The 17,511-nt window shown below is 41.7% G+C and overlaps 1 protein-coding gene across 1 annotated transcript in view; it reads left to right on the top strand.

Annotated features, from left to right (window-relative positions):
• CAMK4 (calcium/calmodulin dependent protein kinase IV) overlaps positions 1-17,511 on the top strand; it is a 178,243-nt gene that overhangs the window by 103,751 nt on the left and 56,981 nt on the right. Inside the window, exon 5 of the mRNA XM_049794867.1 lies at positions 13,233-13,305. Within this exon, the coding sequence (XP_049650824.1) occupies positions 13,233-13,305 (73 nt within the window). The remainder of the gene's footprint in view (positions 1-13,232; positions 13,306-17,511) is intronic.

Genomic DNA, 17,511 nt, shown 5'->3' with positions numbered 1-17,511 from the left:
CTGCAACGTGCTGGGGCCTGGCCCATGCCTATCGAGCCCTGTTCGACACCGCTCAGTACCCTCAAGGGGAAGAGAAGGTCTCTGGACCTAACAACAAAACAATGAGCACTGCGGTTACCCAAACCCCGGCAATGGGCGCTGCGGCCCCTCCAGCCCGGGCGACGAGCACTGTGGCTACCCAAACCTCAGCAACAGGCGCTGCAGCCCCTCCAGCCCCAGCAATGAGCACAGCAGCTACCCAAACCTTGGCGACAGACACTGCAGTTATCCAAAACCCGGCGAGCGATACTGCAACTGAACCAGCGGACCAACCTGCACCAGTATCAGTTGCCCCCGTACAGAAAAAGAAATATACAAAAAAAATCAGTTCACTTAGTGAAGGATGAAGGTGAACCAGGGTCATCACAGGAACCAGAGGAAGAGGCAGAACCAGAGGTAATAACCCGGTCCCTATCCTTGAGTAAGCTGCAGGGTATGCGAAAAGATTTTGGCTGCCATATAGTGAGCATATTATCACCTGGCTCCTCCGATGCTGGGACAATGGGACTAATAGCTTGGAATTAGAAGGTAGGGAAGCCAAGCAGCTGGGATCACTTGCCAGGGAAAGTGGCATTGACAAGGCAATTGGAAAAGGGACACAAGCCATCAGCCTCTGGAGAGGCGACTCCTGTCAACTGTGAAGGAAAGGTACCCCTTTAAGGAAGATGTTATATGTCAATCAAGCAAGTGGACCACCATGGAAAAAGGTATCCAATTTCTGAGGGAATAAGCTGTGCTAGAGGTGATTCATCATGACCCAGACAACCCACAATTACCCAAAGATCCAGACTAAGTCCAATGCACACGACCCGTGTGGGAAGTTTGTACGGAGCGCACCGTCGTCCTATGCCAACTCACTGGCAATAATGACCTGGAAAGACGAAGAGGCACCGACAGTGGATGAAGTGGCTCGCCAACTCCGTCAGTACAAAGAAAATCTCTCCTCCTCCCTACAAGCCTGCATTTTGGCTGTGGAGAAGCTGTCCGAGGATTTCCAGCAATTCAAAGATGATATGTCCTATTCCCCACCTGTAAAGACAAATGTCTCAGCTATTAGGAGTGAGCACTCCTCTGCCCAAGAGAAAGAATATAGAAGGTACACACCGCGAGGTGCCCTGTGGTTTTACCTATGTGATCATGGAGAGGACATGAGGAAATGGGATGGAAAACCTACCTCAGTCCTAAATGCACGGGTACGTGAGCTGCGAGGAAAAACCACCACAAAATGGCAAAAGGGGATTCTGCGAGGAAAAATGCCGCTCCAATTTCTAAACAGAGTAGAAGGGCTGATCTTATTTCTGATCCTCTTGAAGGGAATTCTGAGCCAATTTTATGAGAAGTGAATACTGGATACTCTGACCAGAATTAGAGGGGCCCTGCCTCCAGCCAGGTGGAGGAAAGGGAGAACCGGGTCTATTGGACTGTGTGGATTCGATGGCCTAGCACGTCAGACCTACAGGAGTATAAGGCTCTAGTAGACACCGGCGCACAGTGCACTCTAATGCCATCAAGTTATAAAGAGGCAGAACCCATTTGTATTTCTGGTGTGACAGGGGGATCTGTATTGGAAGCTGAAGTAAGCCGAACTGGGAATGAATGGCAGAAACACCCCATTGTGACTGGTCCAGAGGCTCCGTGTATCCTTGGCATAGACTATCTCAGGAGGGGGTATTTTAAGGACCTGAAGGGGTATCGATGGGCTCTTGCTATAGCTGCCTTGGAGACGGAGGGCACTGAACAGTTGTCTACCCTGTCTGGTGTCTCTCAAGACCCTTCGACTGTGGGGTTGCTGAAGGTTGAAGAACAACAGGTGCCAATTGCTGCTACAGTGGTGCACCGGCGGCAATATCGCGCCAGCTGAGACTCTCTAATTCCCATCCACAAGTTGATTCACCAACTGGAGAGCCAAGGAGTGATCAGCAAAACTCGCTCACCCTTTAATAGTCCCATATGGCCAGTGCGAAAGTCTAATGGGGAGTGGAGACTAACAGTTGACTATCGCAGCCTGAATGAAGTTATGCCACCGCTGAGGGCTGCCGTTCCAGATATGCTAGAACTTCAATACGAGCTAGAGTCAAAGGCAGCCAAGTGGTATGCCACCATTGACATTGCTAATGCGTTTTTCTCAATTCCTTTGGCAGCAGAGTGTCATCCACAATTTGCCTTTACTTGGAGGGGCATCCAGTACACTTGGAATCGATAGCCCCAGGGGTGGAAACACAGCCCCACCATTTACCATGGACTAATCCAGACTGCACTGGAAAAAGGTGAAGCTCCGGAACACCTGCAATACATTGACAACATCATCGTATGGGGCAACACGGCAGAAGAAGTCTTTGAGAAAGGGAAGAAAATAATCCAAATCCTTCTGAAAGCTGGTTTTGCCATGAAAGAAAGTAAGGTCAAGGGACCCACATGGGAGATCCAGTTTTTAGGAATAAAATGGAAAGATGGACATCATCAGATCCCAATGGACATGATTAGCAAAATAGCAGCTATGTCTCCACCAACTAATAAAAAGGACACACAGGCCTTCTTAGGTGGTGTGGGCTTTTGGATAATGCATATTCCAAATTACAGTTTGATTGTAAGCCCTCTCTATCAAGTGACGCGGAAGAAGAATGATTTTAAATGGGGCCCTGAACAACAACAAGCCTTCGAACAAATTAAATGGAAGATTGTTCATGCAGTAGCCCTTGGACCAGTCCGGACAGGACAAGATTTTAAAAATGTGCTGTATACTGCAGCTGGAGAGAATGGCCCTACCTGGAGCCTCTGGCAGAAAGCACCTGGGGAGATCTGAGGCTGACTCCTGGGGTTTTGGAGTCCAGGATATCGAGGATCTGAGGCTCGCTATACTCCAACTGAAAAAGAGATATTGGCAGTGTATGAAGGAGTTTAAGCCACCTCAGAAGTGGTTGGTACTAAGACACAGCTCCTCTTAGCACCCCGACTGCCAGTGCTGGGCTGGATGTTCAAAGGGAAAGTTTCCTCTACACATCACGCGACTGACGCCACGTGGAGTAAGTGGATCGCACTGATCACACAACGGGCTCGCATAGGAAACCCCAGTCGCCCAGGAATTGTAGAAGTGATCACGGACTGGCCAGAAGGCACAGATTTTGGAATGTCACCAGAGGAGGAGGTGGCATGTGCTGAAGAGGCCACGCTGTATAATTAACTGCCAGAAAATGAGAGGCAATGTGCCCTGTTCAGTGATGGGTTCTGTCGCATTGTGGGAAAGCATCGGAGGTGGAAGGCTGCTGTATGGAGTCCTACACGACAGGTTGCAGAAACTGCTGAAGGAGAAGGTGAATCAAGTCAGTTTGCAGAGGTGAAAGCCATACCACTTAGCATTAGATATTGCTGAAAGAGAAAAGTGGCCAGTGCTCTGTCTCTATACTGACTCATGGATGGTGGCAAATGCCCTGTGGGGGTGGCTACAGCAGTGGAAGCAGAGCAACTGGCAGTGCAGAGGTAAACCCATTTGGTAAACCCATCTTGCCGCACTGTGGCAAGATATTGCGTCCCAGCTAGAGAATCTTGTTGTAAAAGTACGTCATGTAGATGCTCACGTACCCAAGAGTCGGGCCACTCAAGAACATCAAAACAACCACAGGTGGATTGGGCTGCCAAGATTGAAGTGGCTCAGGTGGACCTGAACTGGCAACATAAGGGTGAACTATTTATGGTTCGGTGGGCCAATGATACTTCAGGCCATCAGGGAAGAGATGCAACATATAGATGGGCTCGAGATCGAGGGGTGGACCTGACCATGGACACTATCGCGCAGGTTATCCATGAATGTGAAGCATGTGCTGCAATGAAGCAAGCCAAGCGGTTAAAGCCCCTGTGGTATGGAGGGCGATGGCTGAAATATAAATTTGGGGAAGCCTGGCAGATTGACTATATCACATTCCCACAAACTCGCCAAGGCAAGCGCTATATGCTGACAATGGTGGAAGCAACCACCGGATGGCTGGAAACATATTCTGTGCCCCAGAACACTATCCTGGGCCTTGAGAAGCAGGTTTTGTGGCGACATGGCACCCCAGAATCAGACAACGGACTCATTTCCGAAACAACCTCATAGGCACCTGGGCCAAAGAGCATGGCATTGAGTGGGTGTTTCATATCCCCTATCATGCACCAGCCTCTGGGAAAATTGAACGATACAATGGACTGTTAAAGACTACATTGAGAGCAATGGGGGTGGGACCTTCAAACATTGGGATACACACTTAGCAAAAGCCACCTGGTTAGTCAACACCAGAGGATCTGCCAATCGGAGTGGCCCTGCCCAATCAGAATTTTTACATACTGTAGAAGGGGATAAAGTCCCTGTAGTGCACATGAAAAATATGTTAGGGAAAACAGTCTGGGTTACTCCTGCCTCAGGCAAAGGTAAACCCATTCGTGGGATTGCTTTTGCTCAGGGGCCTGGGTGCACTTGGTGGGTGATGTGAAAAGATGGGGAAGTCCGATGTGTGCCTCAAGGGGATTTAGGTGAAAATAGTCAGAATTAAACTGTATGATATTAGCTGCTATATAACCCTGCTACTGTATGTTATCATTACTATAATTGTTATATGCTATATCCATAGTACTACAGTAAGAATTACTTAGATCAAGCTGTGATAAAACTGAGCAAAGCGCAGTAGTGATGGAACCAGAACTGACTCCAGCATGCAACAGTCCAACGGTGCACACCATCCTCCTGCTGCGTCAAATGTCATCTGGTCGTCACACCGCACTGAAGCCCAATTCTGCTCTACCGACTGAGAGGACTTTGCACCATCCCTCCTGCCTGGAAAGACTGGTATGACAGATGGAGCCCAGAGTCAGAAACTAAATGAACTCAACAAACATTTTATGAACATAACCCATGAACTAAAGAAATATCTCTGTGTGTGTCTACATATATATATGTGTATATATCATTGTTCATATGTCTTAAAGGGGTGGAAAGGTGATGATGATTGATCAGGATGTAACTAAAGGTATGGGGACTGAGCATGACATCAATGGTATAGAATAAGGGGTGGATACTGTCCTGGTTTCAGCTGGGATAGAGTTACTTGTCTTCCTAGTAGCTGGTACAGTGCTGTGTTTTGAGTTCAGTATGCAAAGGATGTTGATAACACTGATGTTTTCAGTTGTTGCTCAGTAGTGTTTAGACTATAGTCAAGGATTGTTCAGCTTCTCATGCCCAGCCAGGGCACAAGAAGTTGGCACAGGACACCGCCAGGGCTGCTGACCCAAACTGGCCAACGGTGTATTCCATACCATGGGACGTCCCATCTAGTACAGGAACTGGGGAGTGGGGGCAGGGAATGGCCGCTCGGGGACTGGCGGGGTGTCGGTCGGCGGGTGGTGAGCAATTGCCCTGAGCATCATTTGTACATTCCAATCCTTTTATTATTGCTGCTGTCATTTTATTAGTGTTATCATTATCATTATTAGTTTCTTCTTTTCTGTTCTATTAAACCGTTCTTATCTCAACCCACGGGTTTTGCTTCTTTTCCCGATTTTCTCCCCCATCCCACTGGATGGAGGGGGGGAGTGAGTGAGCGGCTGCGTGGTGCTTAGTTGCTGGCTGGGGTTAAACCACAGCAAACAGCTAGTCTGCACTGAATTATGAAAATGGTTGTAAAATAAGGGAGAAGCAGCAAACTGAATCAGAACTACTTTTCTAATATTTATTACTCTTCAGTGCTATAGTATGGAAAATAGCTAAATATTTAGAGAGAAACCTTACGTTTTAACTAAACAAATGCATCAAAGCAACAAGGAATTGGAATCACCTTGTGCAGGTATGAGCCAGTAGATCTGTGAATCATTCATTGAGAAAGTGTTCCTTGTGGAAACATTTTTGCTGTTGAATAGAGTGATGGCATTTTCTTGTCCTGTTTCTGCTAATTTTCTGTCTTACTTTACCATGTAGAAATCTTTTAATTTCATTTTAATGAAATAGAAGAATTTGCATAAGAATTAACTGAATACATTCAGAAAAAATCTCCATGACAACCAGAGAACTATTAAGTAAATGAACATTTATTATATAGAACCAAGTATTTTAAAAAACTGTTAGCACATACTGGCATTGGAATAGATCTAGTATTTATATAGGCCAGTGTCTTGCCTGCGGCTGTACATGATGTAACAGGATGCAGCCCACAGGTAAGATGTGATACAAGACTTTTGGATAAAAGCCAGCTGGAGGCAGAATGAAAATGACCCTAAAACCAGTGATGGCTTTTTTGAATATTGTGATATTTATAAAGAATGATCTAAAAAGCAAATACGGACATAGCATGAAGAAAGAAAGAGAAACAATGTTGGGAACTGATAAAGTAATAAAAAATTTTACTGTTTTGGATGGCTAAATAGATTTAGCATGTCTTTTGCAAGCTACATGATAATGTTTCTAGATTCACATACTGAAATACAACTGACTCCACAGTGTGGAGAAATAGTATTTATAGTAGCAATATTAAATGATGGCTAAATATTGCAAATTTTAGAGTAACTGTTTAGATTGGCTAGCACAAAACTAAGTGCACTTACCAATCTGAGGTAAGGAAAGCATGAAACAGATTTTACCTGCTCAGATTTCAGGCAAGGCTGGAGGATGGGTAGGGTGGCCTGTGTGGGAGTGAAGCAGGGAAGTAAAGCTAAGAATAGGAGAACTAGTCCATTTAGAGCGTGGGGGAGGAAAAAGTAAGTTTGTTAACGTCGGTAAGATTTCAAATTTTCTTGATCACAAGGAGCCACGAGAACAGCTTATGTTTAAAATTGCAGGAATAGTTGTTGCACTGGCTTCCCATACCCAAGGAAAACAAAACAGAGAGGGACTTAGGTTTCAGGGTCAGGGAGCTGGTAAAGTACCCATTTCTTGTACCATTTGGTTCCTCTTCCGCATTGCTTCCTCTGCCACCTGGTGCTCTCGATCACAGGTTTCAGGAGTTGTTACAGTGCAAGGCTTGGAGTGGCCTGGTGGACTGCGCTGCCCGAGGGAGGACAGACAACCCTTCCTCCATCTTAGCTGAGAGGTCTCGCTACCGGGGCAACAGCCAGTGCTGACTGAGAATTTGAGGTATTGGCAGTCTTGCATGAAGAGTTGTGTGCCATCAGTGGCTATCCCAGTCCAGCATCCTCTGGCATTGGATGAGTCCTCTGCCTGTTCAAAGCAGGTTGCTGGGTGGTTTTTGATTCCTTTTTTTACCACTGCAGCTATGCAAGCGCTGTTTTGCTGGATTTGAAAAGATCTGGCCCTCTGTTTTATTACTTATTGAAAAATCAAACCTGAAGCCTAGTCCTTCCCTTCCGTGATGAAATGTTCACTTGTTTGTTTTTGTAGGAGATTGATTGTTTCCACTTGTTGCCTAGCATGCTTGTCATTAATCCCCAGGTACATGTATTCCAGTCAACTGTAAAATTGTATATCAATATAATTTTAATACTGCTCTGAAAATTGATTCTAAAATGACCCATTGAGATTCCTCATCTCTTTCCTCATTGATTTTCAGATCAAATGTGTTTAGTTTAGCAGGACTGCGCTCTTCCTTTTATTTTTTTCCTACCAGTAATAAAGTTTCTGCAGAACAAGTGTGGCCACTGCCTACCTCCTTTTACTATGATATCTCACTGCTTTCAGTGGCTTCATACAGATGTGGTGAATTAAAGCACAGTATCAAGTCCTAAGAAGAACGTCCCAAAAGGACTAAAATCCAGCACATGGTCTTCCCAAACCATACTGCAGGCTGCAGAAGTATGGTGAATGCCGGTAAGAGTTTATGCATCTGCTGATGCAGACTCTGATGAAGATGTGTATAACAGAAACACTGTAAGGAACATAGCAAGCGTTGCACTATTGTGGTAGAGAAAGGCTGCACTGAAAACTGTCTGCAAAGGTAAAGGATTTATATTGCCAGAAAACTTGCAGTACTCAGAGGGAACAGAAATGCTAGAAAGGCTAGATGGAAGTTGGCAAGCATTACTGCAAATTATTAAGCACTTGAAAGCATACATGTGACGATCACGTGGAAGCTGCCAAATTTCAACTACTTGCTGTGTATAAGACAGCATGCATCACAAGAAATACATCATACCATTTCCAGAGGCTTGCTGGGCGGTGTGGCGCTAAGGGTGGTTTTGCTCAGTACTAAATTCTTTATAGCTCCGTTACCTGACAGGCGCAAGGCTTTTCCACCTCTGAGCTTCAGCAGCAGCTGGGAGGGTGTTACCGCTGCTGGAGTGGGGCGGCCGTGGTGGGCTCTGTGTCGGGGGGTGCAGTGGAGTGGGCTCTGGTGGGTGGCTGGACCCTGCGGGCAGGCAGGCAGGCAGGGGTGCCTCTTGACACCGTGGGCAGCGGGGCTGTTCCCAAGGGGCATCTCGATCTCCAGTCGTAGAGGGAAGGGGGAGTGAAGAGGGGCTCTTGGGAAATATTTCCCTGGTTTTCTTTATAGAAAGAGGCAGATTTGTCTCAAATATATTCACATGTTCTTAGAAAGACAAGATTAAATCAGGTGGTATTTTAGGAGACCTGTAGCTTGGTGTCCGTCAGTACAGACACTGTTAGATGGGTGTGTCACCATGTACAAGCATAAACAACTGAATCAGCATATCTCAATGTCTGTTCATACAAGCATGAAAAGATGCTTCTACATAAATGTAATTAGAATATGAATCATTTATTTAATCAACATCGCATTTTTGCTTGCTCTAGAATGTCATCTTTGATTTGAAACACTGTCTTGAATTTCCTGGATGTTTGCAACATCAAATTCAGTGGTTTTCCAAGCTTTTTTTTTCTTTGACTTTAAGCATTTCTGTATCCCTTCTTCTAGATTCCCTGCTGTCTTCCTCACAGTTTTTCTCACCAGAGCTCTTTTGACCTACCTGTCTCCTTCATTTGCATATCAAAGAGAGTATTTAATTAGTTCCTTATTACTGCTGTTCCTATCTTTCTGTCCTCTCAACAAAGGTTTAATCTTTCTCCATCCATGCTTTCCTTAAGGAAAACTAGGTATATATAATTGTTTTTGCTTCCATAATAACAAAATAAGACATTTCTGCAGGTTTCCTCCCATTATGGAAAAAAGGGCAATGAGTCATTGTTAATCTGCAGGCTGAAATTGAAAAATCCTTGTAAAGAAGCTTCGCTGGTCTCAGGTAGGAGTGTTGTCATAATAAAGCAAACTGGCACACCTACCATTTGTCTTATGTAAAATATTGCAGGGAGGATGCAAAAAATAGATATGTAAATGATCCACCAGCATTCTTATAGGACCTAAACTATAGGATAATCTTCTTTTGGTACTTTTCCTTACTGCCTAATAGCGAGGTTTTAGTTTTAAAGCAGAGAGCCCTTAGAAATAAATTTTCATCTTTAGCAAGAAGTATGTCTTTTTTTATTTATTGCTGTTACAGAAGATTAGGTTTTCTACTTGGTAGATTATTATTAATTAAGAATTAGGGTTGTGTTCTCAAGAAGTCTGGATTCTAGACTTCTGAAAAAATAGAAAGTTAACTACATGTGACATAAGCTGTAACTGGCTTGCCAGTGCATGTTATTCACATGTAATATCAGCAGATGAGTCATGTGCATTGCACAATAACTCTACAGTTGTTTTTTATTGCTCTCCTGAAATACAGGCCCACACTTCATTACATTTGTTTACTGTAAAGTGTAAATTCACAATGGCTTCATCTTCAGTGTCTGTGCACATCTTCTGTTACATGTTTAATGTAAATAATGAGAGCAGTATCCTATCCTTAGCAATATTTAGTTGTCTAAGTCAGGGTGAGCTGGTCTTCTACATGCTGTGGTCAAGAGGGCAGTCTTGAGCATCTCTTTGATCTCTCTTGTTTCCAGCAGTCAGGTGGTTTTCTTTCCTGCATTGGTCAGGCATTGACAGGAAGCTTTGAACTTCATCTTTTCTTTGATTTTGTTGAGTGGAAGAAAATACAAAGAAGTTGGCTGCATTTAGAGATGTCTTTTTTTTTTTTTTTTTTTTTTTTACCCCAGGCTTATCTGTTTGAAAAAGGAAGGATAGAACAAATACTGTTTTACCATACTGTAAAAGTAGAAATGTATTGGATGAAGAGAGAAATGTAAATTGAATTGTAACTGTACTGCCATGTATTTCTGATCTTAGTCACATATGTTGGAAAATCAGAGAACTCCAAATCTTGTTGAAACCTTAAAACCTTCTGCCTCAGATGCTTCTAAGGTCAGGTGCTCAAGCTCATCCTTCAGCTGTTGGACTCAAGGCATGGGCAGGGTGGCCCGTTCCTAGGGGACATAGACCTGAGTGATGGTAGAATTAAACTCGGTGCACTCCTGGCAGCTCAGCCTACGTGCAGCACTTCCATAGCAGCAGCCCCAGAATGCCTTTCTTTTTCCTGTGGTGCACTGTGGACTATATTCCAAAATCTATGGCAGTTTGAAAGCAGAGGGTCAAACTAGCACGGCAGACTTTTGGTTTTACTACCTTATAATCAAATTTGAAATTTTATTACGATCTCCCATGCCCTACTAAAGATTGTAAGCTTAACAGAATGATGATGTGAATATCTTTAATACATGGAATCCTGTAAAGCAAGGACAGTGTTTTAACATGAGTCCTGTGCCATGGTCAGAGGAGCAAGTTAGCACCCAAAATACCAGCAGGGAAGGGGGCAGGTGGGATGAGGGCAATGTCTGTATTCTCAGAATCTTTATGGATGCTACAGACAGGAACCTGCTGGCTGACACAAAATACTTTATTTGAATTAAAAAGGAGGAGGAAGCCTAACCAGTATATTTGGGAAACTAAGACCCAAGCAAGAGTGTCACTGGGGCTCATGTCTCACCATGTAATCTGCCAAAGGAGGATAATTCAGCCTGAAATAGCTAAGGAGGAATCTTAACTTTCAAGCATAATGTAGCATTTTATTGTGTAATTTATGATTTTTCTTAACGTCTTTCCTAAAATTGAGGCTAAAAGCCTAACACTTTCCCTCATTGAGTATATTTTGCGTTGTTTTACCCTTGTTGTGGTAAGTTCAAGTAAAGCTCACCCTGATGGTTTAAACAAATGACCAAAGCAGCGGAAGGGCTGGAGGTACACAAATGCGAAAAAGGCAAAGCAGTGTATATGGGATGGTAGCAGAAGGGCTGCCAGAAAAAAAAACTTTCTAGAAATAAGGTGAAATAATTATGCAGCCAAGAAATCATGGTGAAATAGAAGAGCTCCTACTTGAGAGGGATTGCTTGCTGTTACTGATGCCACATGAATAAACTTAGTTTTCTGTGAACACAATGAGTGTTAAGGTAAAATAATTGCAGCTGGTTAGGAATATCCCTGTACAGACTATTTTCTGTGGTGTCGTGCTTGTTACAACTGTTTCTGGTGGATTATTACCTTTGCATTGTTTCTTATTGCATTTAATCTTCTGATGAGTATGGAGTAATGCTTTCCATGTGTACATTAGTCAACACCTTTCCTGTCAGCTTTTGTAAAGCTGTAAGGAGTTGAATTGAAGGTAGCTCAATATGAGTTGTTATTTCAGAGAAGAGAAGTGATAAAAAGATACTGCAAAAGAGGGAAAGTGGGGAGAAAGGAGTATACCCTTCTTTCCATAAGCAGAGTCTGTTTTTAGACTCTGCAGCAGAAGGAAGGTCTTTACAGCAACTTCTGACTTCAGAGGTTATAGGCTTCTTGCTCTCCTGCTTCGTGGGGATTTTAGGGCATTGTTTTGTAAAACTGGCTTGTGTGCTTGCAGGAGGTCATTTTATAAAATGTCTCATAGGCACCACACGTTCTGTTTCTACACAACATCTGTTTATGTTTTCTTGGGTTTTGAAAAATGAATATGGTAAAAAATCAAAACTTCAGGTCAAAGATCTGACCTTTAAGGTAACTCTCCGAGGGAGGATTATTGTAGTTCACAAATACTGTGTGTAGTTAAATACAATAGTAAAAAGACTGTTGGGTGTCTTAAATGGAGCAATAGTACGTGTTAATGATAGCTCCTTCTTTTATTAATTTCTTATATGTCATTGTGCAAATCTGTATCTTCTGCTGACTCTGTTTAACTGAACTGCACATTTCTAATGGCAGTTATTGGAGAACATGCAATGCAAATCCTGAGTCAGCCCCAAGACCCTGTATCGCTGCTGGTGTTCTTCTAAAAGAGCTGCAATAGCAGAGCTGGGCTTTGTCACTTGTAGCTGGGTTGGAAGGCCAGCCCAGAAATCTGCATTAACCCTTGCTCCCCTTTCTATGCAGCATGGCATACAACGTGTTGAAATATACCACTTCAGAACATTACCTTAACACAGAAAAATATTTTCTGTCTTCGTTTTTTTATCTTGGCAAGGTTCCAGGGAGATAACATTATTAAAGAAGAAAGTTGAGATTTTGATTGTTTTTACAAGATTGAACTGATGTAAAAGAAAAGGGGGAAAGAAAACCAGTTTTGCAGGATCTTCAGAACTCATAAATATTGCTGAATTCACCTTAAGCTGCACATGGTCAGCACATTTACAAAATCAAACTGTTACCGTGTCATCTGTACAAAATAAACATAGCATTCGGGCTATTTACGTTAAGAAGAAGAAAAAAAAGTAGGTTTAGTTTTAATGAAACCATGTTTCTTTGCCTAAAAAGCCCCCAGTTTTCTAGCAATTGGGGGAAAAAAGACAATTGTTCAGCCCATTATACTTGAGGGATAATTTGATGCTAGTAAATTCTTACACCAACCCTTTCTCTTGAATAATTCAGGTCTGTGTGTGCATAGCACAGTGCTTTTGTTTAATAACTAACTAACTAAATGGGGGGGGGGGGGGGGGGGGGGCTAAAGTTAAATATAGAAATGAAAAAGCAGTTCCTAAAGGATACCTAGTTTTATATGGGAGTAATTCAGAATCCCTGAATTTTAGAAAATTACAAAACTTTTCAACTGAATGTATATATATTATAAGCTTCTTACCTAGTTGATATTTTATCTCTAGTTTTTCATTTAACTGTGAATCAAAGGTAACCTAAATTGCAAAAGGATTGTTTTCAATTCTTTAGGGGGCATTCTGTAGTCCTTGTCATATTTAAATTTGATTGTTTTCTAGCTCATTTTTGAAAAGAAGCTTTTGCCTGCACGGTTTACTTACCTTAATGCATAACCAATTTCTCTTGTTGCTTTTTCTGTAGGATTGTGGAGAAGGGTTACTACAGTGAACGAGATGCTGCTGATGCTGTTAAACAAATCCTGGAGGCGGTTGCTGTGAGTATTATCTAGCATCATATGCTCAGCACCTAATATTTCACCTATAATAGCTCAATAAATACTTACGTGTGAAAGAAGCAGAGTTCACTGGAGACAGTCCACACAAGTTCCCTCCTATAATTAATTTTGTATTGATTTTTTTTAAGGTAGCAGCTCTTTGAAGGGCAAGAAGTGACTTTGGATAGCAGTCAGCAATACATTTAATGCTCTAAGTCACCTGTTACAGTGGAGTGTGTGTTCTGTCCAGTCTCAAAACCCTGTGGAGTTCAGCACTGACCATTTTAGCCCCAAAAGTAATTTGAAATCGCTGGCACTTGTGTGCTCTCTCATTCATTTTTTTTGCAGAGTATGTCACAGTAATTTATTTGGAACCTTAAACAAAAGAGAGTGCATTACTTTTCCTCTCAACTTAAAAGGGTGATAGATTGGCCAAACATGTTAGCTTTCTAAAGAGTACAAGAATTTGAGTCAGAGACTTCTGCAGAATATTGCCATGAAAATACTTACACTTCATTTGCAGTTGTTGCCTGAAGGTGACCAATCACAGTTTTTGCCACTATGCAGGAGCATTTATACAAACAAGGCTCATTGCAAGGAATTGTGGACTACTGGGAAAGAGGATAGTGTGTGTTACAGCATACCTATCAAAAAATCAGTTCTCACTGCTCTTCAAATTGCATGTACATGCACAGAATGACAGGAATATTGAGAGAGATCAGAATAAAGTTTGTGCCAGCAGTTTGTGCACTTCCTAATATATCTTCTTCCTCTATATTTTATGTGTTTTTCAAACATTCAGATTTTTGTACAAGTACTTCACATTCTGTCACTTAGAGAAAGGTGTAAAGATTTTAAAGACAAGAAGATGAAGGCTTCTAGTGGCTCAATACAGTATTTCCGTACATTATGCATACTTCTCAGACACTTGTAGCTCTTCCATATGATTTCACACCAGGTATTCACTAAACCAGCAATCAGATGCTGGGAAAGTACTTAAGAAATTAATTTGTCAAATGTCTAGTCTATATGCTAGCACTGATCACTTCCAGTGCAGAAGAGAGGGGACATGCTGGACCAGAAAAAACAGTCCAGTTGGGACATTTGGAGCGTTTCAGACAAATAGTAATATAGAGGTGATTTTACTTTGTGAAACTAAGATGTTAGCAAGGCCTAAGGAGAGATAGATGCTAAAGATTGTGCCTTCTGCTGTGCCTGGCAGTCTGACTTCAGAGTCAGCAAGAGATATTTTGGATTTTATCCAGTGGCATTGTGTGATTGTCTGCAGCAGATGTTTGGAGTGAAGCAGCCAGGTAGCAGAAAGGCTGCAAAGATCTTGGAGCAGACATAGGTGCTCAGAGGTCTGCAGATAGTGCCTATGGGGCATGACTGACTTTGGGTGTATTTCCAGACTGTCAAACGAAAAACAACTGTTGATCACATGGAAAAAAGACAGGTCAGCCTGAAGGGCTCTGTTGAAGGATGGTAGTGGTGAGGCAGGATCTGTACAGATCATTGGCGGAGACGCAGTGTCAAAAGAGCTGTCCTTAGGAAAGGACTAGTGATGATGATTGACCTCTGTGGAAAGTACCTAGAGGTGAGGAACAGTTAATGTGGTTACAGCAGTAATGCAGTTATTCAGAAGGAAAAGGCCAACTGGGGCATATTTTCCTGAGATGGTAAGGAAATAATCCATTGCGAAAAACTCCTATAAATCATGTTTTGGTATTATTTGTAAGCCTGTTCATACTAAAGATGGGAGAACTGGTGTTTATGGCAGTAACCAGACATACATCGTTGATGGTTGGACTCGATGATCTTGAAGGTCTTTTCCAACCTAAATGATTCTATGATTCTATACTGCAGGACCATCATGTTCACTTCATGCTACATTCTGAATGATCTGATGCTTACTAAGTCATTCTCATACAAAGTAATCTAGATTATGTATTTAAGTTTAGTGCACAGCATAATGCATTTGTATAAACTTCTTAAAATTGGGTCAAATTATTATTTTATGACCAATTTTTTCTTCCAATTGAAGTGCCCCAGTTAAGATGGTTCTACATTATTTATTATTCTTTTGCAAAAGTAATGATAAAGTTTTGCTGAAAGACGTTTCAGAAGGTGTTTCGGCTCTTTATTTTAAAAGCCAAGAACCAGATGAAGTTCTTCAGCTTGTATGAACTGTAATAGCTTGGCTGAAATCAATGGAACAGTGATGTATGAAGCTAAAAAGCTGACCTTTTTATGAGCATGCAATAATTTGGATTTTTATAGTTCCTTGTACTAGATCCCTAGCTAGGATGGACTATGTTGACTTTTGGTTTTATAGCTGACACTGAACATCTAAGTCAAAGCAGGGAAAGCTGTGAAAGTGTCAGTTCCCAACTTGGGAGCTTTGCAGCCCAGCTGAAATGCTGTAGTAGATTGGGGCTGTAAACTTGACAGAATGGGATTCATGAGCAGAATGGGAGTTATTGTTAGAAACTGGAAAATACTGCTGCAGCAGAGTAATCTTTCCAGAATAAAAGGAATTATATCCATAGATCATTCTTAAAACCAAATAATTGTACAATCTCCTCAGTAGCCCATGCCAGTGAATACCCTCCTGGCATCAGGTAGGCATTTTGACCTCTGCAATTTCTAGAAATTGCTCTTAGCAAGAGAAGCATTCAGCCTTCCCTTTGCTGAACTCTCTTGAACTAGTCTACTTGTTTTATAAATCCCTTGTTAAGGGCTGTCACTGTAGTAATGGATCTGTCCTCACAGTGGATCATTGACTTGAGGAGGTATTATGTCTACATTTAGGAAAGGTTTTTTGAGACACTTCTAAGGGATTTAATCAAAAGTGTAAAGTGGGATTTTAAAAGCACCTAAGCATTTTTGTTCAATTCCTTTTGAAATTGTTAAACCAAATGGATTAATACTCTTAAAAAAAAAAAAAAGAAAAAAGAATCCCTTAAAGCTTCTAGGTATATCTGTTTCTTACATGTAAGCCTAGCTCTAAACTGGCTTACCAAGAATTAAGCAAGCAGTCGGAGTAGCACACAGAAAATTAATCTTAATCTTCCAGGTCACAAACCAGCATAAATATATCAGATATCTGTCCTCCCAAGAACAGAAAGAATAACAAACCCAGTATTGTTTTGAAGACCACTGCATCCATTTTTCTCTTTCCTATGATTTTTCTTTCTGATGGTTACATGTGATCCAGTGTTCCCAAATACATGACTGTATTTGCCCTTAGTGGGTACAAATTACCTTTTTTTCTCTCTTCCGCACCTTCACCTTTTCCATTGTTCTTCAAGCTGGCAGATAGCTTCATTCATAAGATAAAAGGCCTGTACAAAACTAGGGCAAACCAGTATTCATCTTTTTGGCTCTTTTGTTGCACTGTTCAGAACAGGTAGGGAGGTTTTGTTGCTACCTGACATCTCAGAACCGAGTGAATTTCATTCCTGAGAGAGGATGTATTTGAGGGCAGTCTCTCTTGGTGTGTCATTGTCCTTTCTCTCCTTCTCAGAGGATCAGCTCTGTACAGTGTGGTTTTCTTACATGCTTATTCTAGTAGCAGTTTTTCTATTTTGTGTACTTAATGAATTTCCACACACAGATGTCCTGAGGCCAGATCTTCACTGCCTGACTTGCAGAATGAGTTACTGATGTTATGGAATTCAAATAATCCGTGAAATATTGGTCAGAAAAAGACACACACTTTTTCTGTAAGAGACATCTACTTTTTAGCTGGTCAAACTTAAGAAAATGACACTGGTATTTTTTTAATGTGTACTTTCAAAATCTTATATTTGTCAGTAAAAGTAAACTGTGTTCCTTTCTGCCTACTCTACATCAGTGTCAAAGTGATAGGTTCTGCTTGAGGGTTAAATTACTCTTTTCATTATATTTAAATTTGAAATTATTTTTAAAAGTTTACTTTTTGTAATTAGGGTAGTTACTAGCATACCTTCTGTATGTAGTTTTGAACTCATCCAGCAATCTTTAAGTTAATTTCCCATCACATTTTATAATAGGTTATTTTCTTATGATTGGCCATTATCTTGTCTAGATAGGAACATTTTCCTGAAACTATATGTGGGACCCCCTCTGTTTTCATTTCTAATTTTTATTTCAATTTTCTACCACTTCAATCTTCATTATATGACTGCACTTCTTTTCAGTTCCTTGTCAGCTTAAATTCACAGG

Source organism: Accipiter gentilis, chromosome Z (genome assembly GCF_929443795.1).
Source record: "Accipiter gentilis chromosome Z, bAccGen1.1, whole genome shotgun sequence".
Lineage (NCBI taxonomy): Eukaryota > Metazoa > Chordata > Aves > Accipitriformes > Accipitridae > Astur > Astur gentilis.
Note: the sequence above shows the minus strand (reverse complement) of the source record. Positions and strands in the feature narration are given on the sequence as shown.